The sequence below is a fragment of the Hirundo rustica genome, chromosome 13 (assembly GCF_015227805.2).
Source record: "Hirundo rustica isolate bHirRus1 chromosome 13, bHirRus1.pri.v3, whole genome shotgun sequence".
NCBI lineage: Eukaryota > Metazoa > Chordata > Aves > Passeriformes > Hirundinidae > Hirundo > Hirundo rustica.
In genome coordinates, this window is record NC_053462.1 from 16,874,664 (window position 1) to 16,888,128 (window position 13,465).

At 39.6% G+C, this 13,465-nt stretch overlaps 1 protein-coding gene across 4 annotated transcripts in view; it reads left to right on the plus strand.

The window, feature by feature from the left end:
• The window catches only part of LRRC28 (leucine rich repeat containing 28), a 68,924-nt gene extending 56,691 nt beyond the window's left edge, over positions 1 to 12,233 (plus strand). For all 4 annotated transcript variants that reach the window (XM_040077609.2, XM_040077607.2, XM_040077608.1 and 1 more), the window contains 4 exons: positions 644 to 746; positions 4,148 to 4,323; positions 6,535 to 6,694; positions 9,576 to 12,233. In XM_040077609.2, coding sequence (XP_039933543.1) covers positions 644 to 746; positions 4,148 to 4,323; positions 6,535 to 6,694; positions 9,576 to 9,648 — 512 coding nt within the window. In that variant the 3' untranslated portion in view covers positions 9,649 to 12,233. The remainder of the gene's footprint in view (positions 1 to 643; positions 747 to 4,147; positions 4,324 to 6,534; positions 6,695 to 9,575) is intronic.
• Positions 12,234 to 13,465: the final 1,232 nt, after the last annotated feature.

The window sequence follows — 13,465 nt, forward strand, 5'->3', positions numbered from 1 at the left end:
ACCTCCAGAAGTATCGATGATTTATTGCAGCCACAACTTTTGATGTCGAACCTTCTGCAGTTTAACGCTTTGTGTTTTCTTGGGCTCTGCAGTTCACCGAGTCACACAGACTCGCTTCTGAATGACTGCACTTGTATTTGGTTAAAACTAATGAATCCCAGCAAGGATCCTTCCTTGGAGGAGAGGAAGAGGGGACAGAGCACATTCTTGTGTCTGTCTCGCCCTCTTTCCCAAAGATAGAGAAGCTGTGATTTCACTGACATGAGGCCAGTTAATGAAAGCAGGTTTGACCTTATGAACTTGAAGTATGCACTGAGGATTTGAAATCAATTGTCCCTTTGCTTCTTCAAACTGACTTCAGAGTTTGTCAATGTTAAAATTTAATTATTTATAATGGGATTTTCAGGCCTTCTGAAAGGGGGCTTTGTTTTGTTTTAGTAATTTGAAATGCTTGCTTCTAAACAGCTTTTCGGCTCATCCATAATAAAACCATTGGCTGAAATTTTACAACTGAGAAGTACTAATTTCTGTTTGCTTACATTGAGTCTGATTAGCTTATTTATATTTAAAGAGAATTGCATTGCTTGTAATTGTCACTGTGTCATCCTTTCTCCCCTTGACTTTTCTTGTTTTCTAAACCCAGATTTAGGTCGTTCTCGAGAGCTCCAGTATGTTTATGTGGATAACAATATTCACCTGAAAGGCCTCCCATCTTATCTGTATAATAAAGTCATTGGTTGCAGTGGGTAGGTATGAATTAATTCAGATGTCTTGTGTACCTGTCCTTGTAAAACTCCTCCTGTATGATACAAATGGTTACTTTTTGTGTGTCTGTGATTGACTCAGAGCTGATGTTACTTAGAGGGGATTACTGTAGCTCCCAGCTCAGTTTTATTTTTGTAATAAATCTTCTGTGTTAATTGCTGACTTTTGATTATTTTAGTATTAAGGCATAACAGTGAAGTTACTCTAAAAGAATTTGTAATAATAATGTAAGGCCTAGAGCTGAATTTAAAAGTTGGCCAAAAGCTTCACAGAGCTTCCAGAACTAAAGAATGAACAAAATCATTTTTAATATATTGCAGCATCTCTTTGTTTCTGAGTGCTCACATTTCTGTAAGTTGTGGGTCATATCTTGAAAAGTCTTGTGCAGCTCCTTCACTCATTTTACATCCCAGTATCAGCTCCTTGTAGGTCTCGGTACCTACTAACTAAAGTGACTTTTTTAGGAGTTATGGATTGACAGGTTTATTTTTACATGTGGATTTTAAAAATATCCTGGGCTGTCTCATGTTTGTGGTTAGAATGCAAGAAAAAAGTGGTCTGTGTAGGACACTGGCTTAATTCTTTCTGCCCTGACACTGGCATAAATTAGGATCAGCACCCCTGATGAATGGAGCCTTGCTGGTGTAAAACTGATCAGAAGAGGATTGTCCCCATTACCATCTAATTATAAATTTCTGGTATGCTCACTCTCAGCAGATCTCGCATTAAATATAAATTCCCTCTCTACAGCCTGCACTCTGCTGCAATATGGGAGATGCTGAGTCTTGGCATTTTAAGGTTTTTCTAATATTCCCGTGTCAGCTGGTTGGTGATATTTAAATACTTGCAGTTGGATTACAGTTCTGCTGAACTGTGTGACTCGCAAGCTTTTACTAATTTTGTTTTTCAGGAAAGATAAATTCTAGCTTTTTTTCTTTCAGAACTGATTGTAAATTGTTAGGCAGACATTAAATTGACCTTAAATTTGTGACCCAAAACAGTAATGATAATGCTTGGTCCTGCTTATTTCAGGTGGTTTTATACAACAACCTTGTCTTTTTTTTTTTTTTTTTTTTTTCCTTTTCTTTGTTCTTGGTTTTTGGTTTTTTTTCCCAAGATTTCATCTTATACTCAGTCAAAATAATTTTATCTTTGCACTGATCCTTGTGAAGATCCTACCAGTTCTTTTTGCTGTGCTGGTGAGACCACCTGCTAGTATCTACGATATTATAAATCTAGTACAGAATTATAGAATCTAGTCTTAAAAATCTAGTGCAGAAGAGACTAAAGGAGTTGCAAGTGTTGAAGTGAAATTGATTCTTGTAACGCCACTGTGGAATTAAAAGTGATTTTCTTCCTTAATAATGAATTGTAAAAAAAGATAATTTTTAGGAAGAAAAATAATATTTGTATTTGTGCACCAAACAGATCCTTGTCTTTGTTGTGAAACTGTCTTGAAACATTACAGATTATTTCTAAGAAAAAATTTCAGTATGGGAAGAGCACAAATATATTGTTAAGAAACCAAAGGTTTTATTTGATAATGGGCTGAGAGACTTTAAAATTGTGTAATAATGGTCATGTGAAGAATTTCTATGTTCTTTCCAAGAAAGCATTAGTAACCAGGCTAAGGTTTTCATGGGTCAGGCAAGAGTTGAAGATCCAGGCTTTAGTGCTCTGTCTGGCCCTCCACTGGGAGAATAAAATCTGACAAGCCGCTGTTACTGACATAAAGCTTGATTTCTGAAAATAGAATATAAATTGCCTTGTGTAAGTATTGAATCTCTGTCTGGGCATCCTGCAGTCAGACTGACTGAAAAAAGTCTTTTATATGAGAGGTGATGATCTCAGCACTCAAAATAAATTTTGATCTTATTTTTTGCAGATTGGATTTCATAGTCCCCGGTTAGGGATCTGTCAGTCTTGCTGAAAGCAGCCAATAGGTGGTCTCAGCTTTTTTTTTCCCCCCTCACTTACTTATCCACCAGGATTCTTCTGCATCTCCTATTTTTCCCCAGCTGTTTAGACCATCCTCTATTCCAGTGTTTAACCTCCATGGATTTTTTGTGTGGCATTAATAGCCTCGCCCGTTACATAAAGTAGACCAAATGTGCCAGCTCTGAACTGCAGAGGCTGTAGTGAGTTCATGGCTTTGTTCCTTAGTGAGGTTGGTAAGGGGTTATTCAGCTTGCACATACAACATTATGGATTTATTTATTGTGATAACTAACTCATTGGGAATGGATCGTTGGAATACTGGATCTCTGAATTCCCACTTAGATTTTAACCTCACTAATGGGTTGTGGGAAAGTATTAAATATTTAGCAAGAGGCTTATTGACCTGCTTGCTGTTTGATGCGGCTCTTTTTTGGTTGCTTCTCTGGGCTGTTTCTCCTTTAATCAGAAGAGATGAGATCCTTTGTTGTCGGAGGAGTACTATGAGGTTTCTTTCACATCTGATAAGGTTGAGAGTGGTTACCTCCGTTTTAGGTCTAATATCTGGGAAGGCTGACAAATTTGTGTTTCTGTTCCATTTGTTAGGACTGGCCCTAACAAGTTGCTCTTGGCTTCAAATTTCAGTTGTCATAAACAATTCCAATTCCCTTGTGGACTTCCCCAACCTCTTAGTAGAATTTTCCTATGCGTGTCTCTCTGGTATGATCGCTTGCAACAGGGATCACGTAAAGAGTTATTATTTTTACTACAAGCTAAGTTTCTCTCCTTGGATCCAAAAACTTTCCCTTTCCATATATGATTTGGGATGGGCAAGGCTGATAGACTTATTAGGATATCTTCCCACTACAGCATGGCTGTTGTTTTTATTTTTCCTTCATCTACCCACCCCGTGCCCTCCAAGGGAACTCTGTGGATGGGGAAGGGTGTAGTACAGAATCACCCAGTGGCACTTAGAATATATTTTTTGGGGGCTGGAGTTTGCCTCATATGTTATGGTTGAGAAATCCATGATTGTTTTCAGCTGGTTGATCCAAAACATGGGAAGCAAACTCTTGGGTGTGAAACTGCTTCCCTCGGTGAAATATATACTAACAAGAGGCTGAGAGAGATTGTCACATGGGCAAAGTGGTGGGCACGTAGAATACTTGGTTCACCCCCTTGGGATTGTGATCTCATTTCTTTATGTTATTTGATGAGTAATTCCTCCAAATGTCCCATGTCTAGCACATCACAGAAGGTGGGAATCTGTAGAAACATAGAATAGTTTGGGAAGGGACCTTTAAAGGTCAACCCCACCATGCACTGCTCTCTGCAAGGAATCCTTGAGTATCAGGCTTACTTTGGGTTGGTCATCTGGGTTTCCCCATAAAGTTACTTTTATTATTTTTTTTTCTAACCACTTTCTAAATGTCTTGTGTCCTTCTAGTTGTGGTTCTCCAATTCAAGTTTCAGAGGTGAAACTGCTCTCTTTTTCATCAGGCCAGTTAACTGTGTTCCTGCCAGCAGAGGTGAAATCTATAGGGACAGAAACAGATCATGTGCTGCCTTTGCAAGAACTGGCCATGAGGACCCTCTATAACACCTACTACAGGTTTTTGAAAGGTATGAAATTTCTGCTTTCTTCAGGTTACAGAAAGAGTGAAAGCATTTGCTGGCAGTGAGAGGAACATTTCTAACAGTTCTTCAAAGACTTGGGCAAGGATTTATATTTGAAAAGATTTATTTAATCAAATTATATTTGAAATGCTGCATTAGAACAAAAATGTCCAATATCAAAAACCAGACTTCCAAAGACTATTTCTGAGGTCAAGTGGTGCTTATTAGTGGTTTCTTCCTTGAAACCTGTATGAAGAAGGACGCTGCCTTTTTTTTTTTTTTTTTTCAGGAGAAACTCTTTAATGAAAATAGGAGATGAGAAATACAGTTCCTGAGGCAAGATCAGATGCATCAGCCAACAATGCAACTCCTTGCCAGGCAGCACACTCCTAAACTGGCAGACTTGTTATACATAAGGCAGAAGAAATGCGAGCAGCCCTCAGCCATTTCAGCACAGCGTGACAGCTGAGCTGCTTTAGTTCTGCCCCAATTCAGGCTCCCTGCTCTATAGTGGCCCTTGGCTCATCTGGTTCTGCATCATGCAATCACATGAGTTAGCAATATCTGATGATAACCTGCAGATCCTCTCAGATCTGGATGTGTTGTGACTCCCCGCTGTTGATGCTATCTTGGGAATTTTCAGCTTTAAAGGTCGAAGGAGAAAGCAGAAGTGTGGAGAAGAGTTCCAGTGGGACGAGTAGACAGGTTATGGCAAGGGTCTCTTGTATCTTGGCCACTGGAGTAAATCCTCACTGCTTTGCCAGGAAAAGTGTACCAGGAAGTCTGTCTTTTCTCACCCATTTGTGACTTGCACAATCATTTCTGAAATCCAGCTGTGTGGATTTGGCTCCTGAAGATGCCAGTGAAGTTTGGTTTGGGAATGGGAAGGTGATATTACAAAATCAGTTTAAAGACTGGTTTGTAAATGATTTTATTCAAGGCTGTGAGGATTACTCCTATTCTCAGCCAAGATGCAGAACCTGAAAAGAATGGGTTTATTTACCCATATTCACACCCCCATAGATAGGTCCTGAGTGACCTTATTAAAGACTGTGGCCATTACCACTGCAGCAGCCCAGTTTTGGTGAGCAGGAGCAGTACTGTGTCAGACAGGTGTAAAAAATGCTCTGCTGGGGAAGCAGGTGGCACATATGATTAAAGTAGCAGATTTCATCTGTCACTGCCTAAATTTGCAGTTTCAAGAGTGCTGTTAAATACTTGGAGGCTGCTGGGGAAGTGACAGAAGTGACTGGACTACTTTTCCTCAGTCTTTGCTTGGCTGCAGAGCGTGTGACCTTTTCTTTCTGACGCAAATGTCCTGCTCGTCCCCTCCTTGGGGCTGTTGTGGTACATTGTGTCTGGGGTTCAACCTTGCAGTGTTTGAAAGCTGAAACCGGTGTGATACCGTAAAACTGATTTATCAGGGGCTGCATCTTGTCTTGATTACTCAGCACCTAAACTCACCTGTCTTGGCTGTCTCTCAGTTTCCAGCTAGAGATTAGCATGTGGGGTTTAATTTATAAAACACCCCGTGGCTTGGGTCAGGCCTGGGAAAGTGATGGCTCTTTCCCAGGAAACGACCCTGGAGTCCCTTTTGGTGAAAATGATGGCACCATGTGGGCTGTGGAGGAACACTTAACAGATGAGGAGTGTATCGATCTTTTTAGAGTGGTCTCTTTGGTTGGACCTGTGAGAATTATGTTGGGCTGGATTGAATTTCAAGTCATTCCAAATATTGCAAATCCCTTTTTGCTGATGGTGGAGTTTGGGCTTTGTAGTGGAGTTAGGTCTCCTGCTGGATTGGTTGCTGAAATATTTTAATAAAATAGTACTGATGTCCTTTTCATAATGTTGTATTATTATTAGTTGCTAAACATCTGTCTAGATCATCTCTGTGTCTAAAAATCCTTCATGATCCTTAATCCTTTCTAATATTTGCTCAAGCTATAATATTTTCACCTGCGTATTTTAGCCCAGTTAAATTTATGCCCACAGATGCTAAACTTGTAAGTTTCACTTCAACTTTTTGAATTTGGACATGGAAAGCACTGTGTGCCTCATCTAACTGTGGTAATTTGTATTACCTCATTGTTGTTTTGACAAAACCTTAAGAATGTGAGGCAGCTGTTTCCTGAATTGTTCGTGGATCATGCTTGTGTTTGACTTTATCACGCAATCATTTTATTATAAATATTTTTTGTTTCTTTTCTTCTCTAGATTTAAACTTTCTGACTCCAATCTCACTCCCCAAAAGCCTCTTGGAATTGCTGCACTGTCCCTTGGGACACTGCCACCGCTGCAGCCAGCCTATGTTTACCATTGTCTACCCAAAGCTCTTTCCCTTGAGGGAGACTCCAATGGCAGGATTGCATCAAGGGTAATTATACAGGAAATTACACTGGGGTTTCGTCTAGGAAGAAAAACACCTTATGGAACAAAGCATACTCTTAAGGAATTTTTTTTTTCTAAGCTAAGCATTTCAGATCCAAAGTCCCTGGCCTGTAATTGCGTGTATAAGTTGACAAATATTTTATTCATGAGTCAACCAAAATACTGCTGTTAGACTGTTAAAGGGGTCTTCAGATATGTTTTTCTCAGCCTGGTGACAGACAGGAAGGGGTTTGGATAGGATGGGATTGAGCTGTCTGTGGTAGGGCAGCACATGCCTGGCACTTCTGTGCCCTGGAAAGAAAGTGGTACCTAACACCAGTAATTGCCCTGGTGGTCTCAACCCTGATTTCAGATTGCCACCACCAAAGAAAAAGTGCTGCAGGATCAAAGATGGAAAAAAGCTCTAAAGCTGGAGCTTAATTAAAATGTTCTGCAGTAAAATACTCCTGTTTTAATTTCCACACTAATTAACTTGAGATATGCTGTGGAAGCATTCTGCATAGGAACATACATTTTGTAGCTATACATATGTTTAATAAAACTTCAGTTTTATAGTTGTAGCAGTTGTGAAAGTGTCTGCAGGATTCACAAGTCAAGTACACAAGTCCACACAGACTTGCTGACCTACTGGACATAGAAGGGACTAAAAATGGGGATATGGTGCAGGGAATGTTGCCTTCATGTAGGTAAAGGTACAAAATACCTTTAAGGTGAGCCCTGTTTGCTTTGCAGGGATTCTTCCCCTAACCCTTTTTAGTCTGAGTGGATACTGTAGCCTTCCATGAGCCATAATATCAATGAATCCACTTTTCTGCAATGGAAAAACATCCTCTGAGGAATTGCAGCTTGTACTGTTTGAAAAGTAACAAAGGAGGTTTAAAGCTAAGTCACTTGGAGTTAAACAAGCAAAGGTGATGTTAGGTTCTTGTTAAGGAATTCAAGTCAAGCCATTAATTACAAAGCATGTACCTAAAGGTGGTGGGCAGAAAAGAAAGGTGCTCTGAAAAGGAATGGTTTTGAGATTATTAGTTGGTGTGTATATAATGCAGGAACACCACTTAGTTCCTGACCTGGTGAAATCCATAGATTTGATAGTTATCTTCCATAAAAGCAAGAAACTGCTTTTCAATAGGAAGATCTTTAATAAAAGAGACTAATGGGTGATTCAGGTTGATGGTAGGTGTTTTACACAGCTGTATCACAGCCTGGTTTGCTGTGAGTTTGTAACATGAGAAGCATCTGATTTGTAAGCAATTCAGCTTTATGAAATGAAACAACTTAGGTATGCCAAATCTGGGCAGCAGCCAGAGGGCTGCATAAATGCTGTTTTGGAAAAGCCATCTTTCTTAGAAAGATCTGATTGCAGAGATTGCACGCTTCAATTTGCCACTCTGTTACACTTCAGTCATATGTCGAAATTCAGTGGATTTCATGTTGAGTGAAATAATTTACTTCCATATAACAGTCATAATATTCTTAGTCATAAGACATTATAATCACGCTATAAAGAATTTCTTTCAAACATTCAACAGTATAATTTTCTGAGAAAATTATGGAAAACTACTGGCTAGTCACTAAATCCATCTATTACCCTAAATAATTCAACAATGTGAGAGTTTGGACTATTTTGTAATTAATTGCTCAGCGTTGCTCATTGTAGAAGTTACAGTTACAAGATGATAGGCATTATCAGTAGACACCTTTAGGAATTATTGAAGTTAAGACTCCACAAAAACCTACTTTAGGGCTGTTTCGGAAGAGCACTATACTAACATTCTAAAATACAATAATTAAAAATATGTATTTCTGCACGGTTTTCACTTGTTTCAAAAAGAGTTATCATTTCTTCCCTTAGACAAGAATGTACTGTGTTCTGCAAAATGCCTTTAATGAATCCAGTCTTAAGTAGCTGACATTTGATGCAAATCCACAGAAAATGAGATCTAAACAGGGCAGCCTGTCATCCTTATCTCTGTAGCTTGTGCACTTGACATGGTAAGATTATGTGGAATTGTGGAGGTGTGATAGCTGGTTTAGAAAGATGTGAAGGACGAGGTTTCTGTTCTAAAGAGCTTAAAGTGACCATGAAAACACACAGGGTAGGGATCCTGGGCATTTGAACAGCACTGATTAGCACATGCCATATCCATGCCAGTAACTCTGCCTGCATTTCCCTATCACATTCTGTATCCTCTTAGAGGGAAGGAGAGTTAAGAGTTGGACTGGATTTCTGTATCTGAAAAAGCACAGATGCCATGAGCACCGGGTAAAGTGTGATTTCTGTGTTAGTGAAGAGCAGATCTGAACATTTTTAAGGCAGATCTCTCGGTTCCTGCCAGGCTGGGACAGGAGCAGGGTCACCGTGAGGCTCGGCTCGCACTTGCACGGTGCCATCGCTGCTGCACTGCGTGGCACGGTGGGACAGCACTGCCTGTCACTCACCCCTTCTGAAGATCTGCTTGTTCACTCTGCTAACCAGGGAGGACACTGGCCTTCAGTCATTTCGTGCCTACAAGTGGTAATTTAAGAAACACACGAGCAGGGCTGAGGCTGCCCAGCTATTTTCCTGTCAGCTGCTAAACCTGCTGGCTGTGACACTCAGCCACACCCTGCTCAGAGAGAAAAACCACACACTGCTGCTCTAAACCCAGTGCATAAGAAACCAGGAAGGTTTTGAGAACCCCTGCCTTGATGTCAGGCACTCAGAGACAGCAAATGAACCTCTGCTTTTTCTGGGCTGTGGAGATGGGCTAATCCTGTATTTTACAAACCAGCACATTGTCTGTGTGGAATGGAGCCAGGAGCTTTAATCTTTACTGACAACTGTTCCCCCCCCTCCCCTTTTTTTCTTTTTTTTTTTCTCCTAGGAGGACAACTGTTAGTTTTGTGGCATACTGCTGCTCCACCCAGTGTCTGCAGACTTTTGACCTACTGAGTTGATAAACATTTCAAGCTCCTCAGGAGTGCTGCCAGTGTAAAGCTGCATTCGATGCCGTGTCTCCTTGGTACTGGAATACCGTGTGTGCGTGTGCCAAAGCAGCAGAAGTGCCCAGGCAGGAACATTCTGAGGCACTTAAATCCTGCCCTATCAAATCTGGATGAACTGCAGGAACTTTGTAGAAGTGTAAATACCGAGCTTTTAAAAGTATTAACTTCTCTCTTCTCCGAGGCAGCACACAAACCAAACACATTCACGAGCTCTGACTTCAGGATTTCCAGTAGTTTTCAAATGTGCCTGATTTCAGGTTGACCCATTGCATCATTTGAGGCAGTTGCATTCCTCTAACAGGAAAAAAAAAAAAGTTCCGTTATGGCAAACAAATTTTCACGTATTCATCCCTATCCTCTTCCCCTCTACAGCTGCAATCAGGTGTACTGCTGTAAGCCTGCAGAAACCTTTGATGGATCCCAGTGACTTTGCCATAGAATTCAGCCTTATTTTCTCCCTCTCATCTTAATGTTTACCACAGCGGAGTTATCCTAGCTGTATACCAAGTCTTTGACAGTTCTCTGTGGTATTTAAATCCACATGCTAAAAGCAGATCTTTCTTTCTAGTATCATTAAATACCACAGTGATTTAATTGGAGTAACTAGGATATGTCTGGAGACTGAGGATCCTGTTTCAGTGAAGGCTGGTACTGATGCCTACACTAAGGGCTCTTGCTCCAGCATGTTTGAGGGTGTGTTTTCTTTATTTTCATTGCTTTATTTTTAGAAATAGTTCTCCTTTTGTTCCATTGAGTTCTTCAAGAAGAAGACAACTTTAAGTATCAATTTCCCTTGGAAAAAACCCAATTAGTAATATGATAGTAAATCTTTATATCTGTTACATGTTTACAGTTGCAGGCTATAGATCTGCAAAGAGCTGGTCTTGATCTTTTTCTAGATTCAGCATTTGGCTGATTTGTCCAAGTGTGTCAGTGGATTGTGTGCCTTGGAGAAGGCTGGAAATCCAGGAGCAGGTGTGTATCTCCATGCACAGGTATATCTGTACACATGGCTACCTGCACAGAAGGTATTTGGGACATTTGTTTTCATAAATTAATGGCAGATTTGGTGCAAATTGCCACTCAGTTTGGTATTTGTGGGAATCTTTTTTTGTTACACCTTGTTCATTTTAAATAAAGAAAAAAGGATGGAAAAAAGGCCCAAAATGCCTACATGACTAAACATTTTGATTTTATACTGAAACAGTTTATAGACGATTAGCCCCTCTTGATTTGTTTTTGAATATATAATATTTTTAAAAATATAATTAGTTCCTTTTTTTTTTTTTTTCTTTCTTTCTATTTCTTAGGTATAAACCACTTGTTGATTTAGCACAGTGTGCTGCTCTGTGCACTAGGTAGTTACAAGCCGAAATAGATATGAATGAAACAGTTTGTTATAAAAATGGCAAGATAAAGAGAGTTATTTGGTAGTGTATTAGCATATGTTGTGGTGAGGTGTGCGGACTTTGAAGGCAGGAGGCCTTAAAATGTTTTCCTGTTGCCAAAGAAGCATTTGTTCCCTCTGCAGGCTTCCTGGCATCTCTTCAATAAATAGAGTATCTTAAGAGCTTAAAAGAGTACCAAAAAGGCAGTTTTGAGGGTGTAATTTTTAGGTTGTGCATGTTACTTGTAAAAATCTTTCCTGGTTTTATTGGGTTGGTTTTAGAGAGTTGAATTAGCATTAAGAAATGTAGAACTTAATCCTTCAGGAATGCAAGTATCATCTACTGCTTGAGAATTGGGAAACTTTCTAAAATAAATCCCATTTATTAAATCTGCTTTGCAGTAGGGGAAAGAGCCATGTCCAAGCAGCCTCGGTGCTTTTGGATTTCTGTCTGTGTCGGTTCTCAGGTTTTGTTTCCATGTTGGAATCCCAGCAGGCCCAGCCACCTCACAGGATTCACTACTGAGGCAGCAAAATCCACCTTCAGCTTTCTCCTTTTCCTTACTCCTTTTAGTACCTCAGAGCTGAGATGTAAATGGCCCATGTACAATTCTATCTGTATCAGAAATGTGGGACAGAATCCACTTTTTTAAAAACAGATGATAAAAGCTATGGTAGTGTTACAGATGTTAATTTTTATACAATACTCTGATCAGGAATTTTCAGTATTATTTTTACTGTGGCTTCCTCTGTCTTTGAAGGAGATGTTTCCTTGGAAGTTTTTGTCCTCTTTTTATAGCAAGTTGTAGACTTGAAATCACAGTTTATATCTGAATTCAGTCTATAAATACTATTTTGGAGTTAAATCTGGTCGTGATCACCTAAAAGACATTAGCATGTTTTTGATTAGAAGTCAAGAAGAGCGAAGCTTCATTTTATCATTATAATTATTTATTATTTTCTTTCTTCTTCCCATAATCTAATTATTTCTTATTGAGTCTGTATCAGTCTCGTTATTAATGTCTCCAAGTGCAGTTCAGAAGAAATTTAGCCTGTTCTATAAGCAGGATGAATCTTAACTAACACTTTAATAGATGATATTTCAAGAATGGAATGTTCAATAAATAAATGACTTAAACATGCAATTGAAGCTGAAATGTCATACCCTATTTTTATAAAACAAAGGAAGGGAAAGCCAATATATAGACTGAGATGCAGCTTAAATTCATGTTTGATGTTTTGGGGTTTTTTTATATGAACAGTGTTTGTATTCATCTGTATCTTTGGGTGATATTCTTCTAGATTAAAATAACTCCATTCTCACTTGTCTAAATTTTTCTAAAGTTGTTCTGCTGTAAGAGTATTTCATAACCAGCGAGCATGAGAGCCAGCTATGCAAATTGCAGAGGGGAGAGGGAGCTTGTTGCTGACTGAACTGTGCATCACTGGTTTTTCAAGGTGCCACAATGCTTGGACTTCAGTTGCTTTGTTTCTGGGTAATTTCTGATTTCTTGCTCTGGTTTGTCAGGTTAGTTCTCACTGAGGTAATTTTTTCTGTGTACTGCGAAAAATCAGGGTCCAGATGTTGAAAAAAATGACCATTTAATAAGTTTTTTTGTCGTAACAGCAGATCTTAGTTCTTCGCTTAGGGTGGGAGCAGGAAAAGTTTTGGGATTTTTTTCTCAAGGCCTTACAAAGGAGAAGAACGAGATAAAGTAAGTCTTTAACCCACTGATACCGCTATAAAATATTTCTAAGTAAAGATTAACTCCCATTATAATTAGGGATCACAGGCATAATTTTTGTTTAAGTTGTGATAACAGGCACCATGTTGATCAAACCCTATAGAGAGGTAGCTTTTTCTTCTGCCACGAAGGAAACAGAGGAATCTCTGGCTTTGTCTAAAAATCCTGTTGAGCGCTTTTGCCATGGACACAGTTATGTTTGGAGCACTGGTCTCGGGAACCTTCCTCATCATCCCTCAGAGGCTCAGAAATGCCCTTTCCTGTGCAAAGAGCAAGGTCTAATATAAAGAAATGTGTATTTTTCTGTTTTGATGCTTCTCCTGGGCTCTTAGCATGGTTCATTACAAACCTTCTATTTACTTGGTTGTGGTGAGGTTGAGATGTTGCTCTGAGCAGAGCGGTGCTGTTTATTGCCAAGTTGGCTCCAATTGCTGCAGATTGAATTCTGCTGAATCCCTTTTTCTGGCATTGAAGGGAGCACAGGACTGTTCTAACACCCGTGTGGGAGCAGCGTGTCAGGTTCTACTGACATCACAGCCCAGCCGAAGACTGGAGAGTGACAAACCTGTCACTTGAGAGGACAACTTTGAAGGGCACTCTGGCCCCACCAGAGTACCACTGATAACAGAAGAACTTA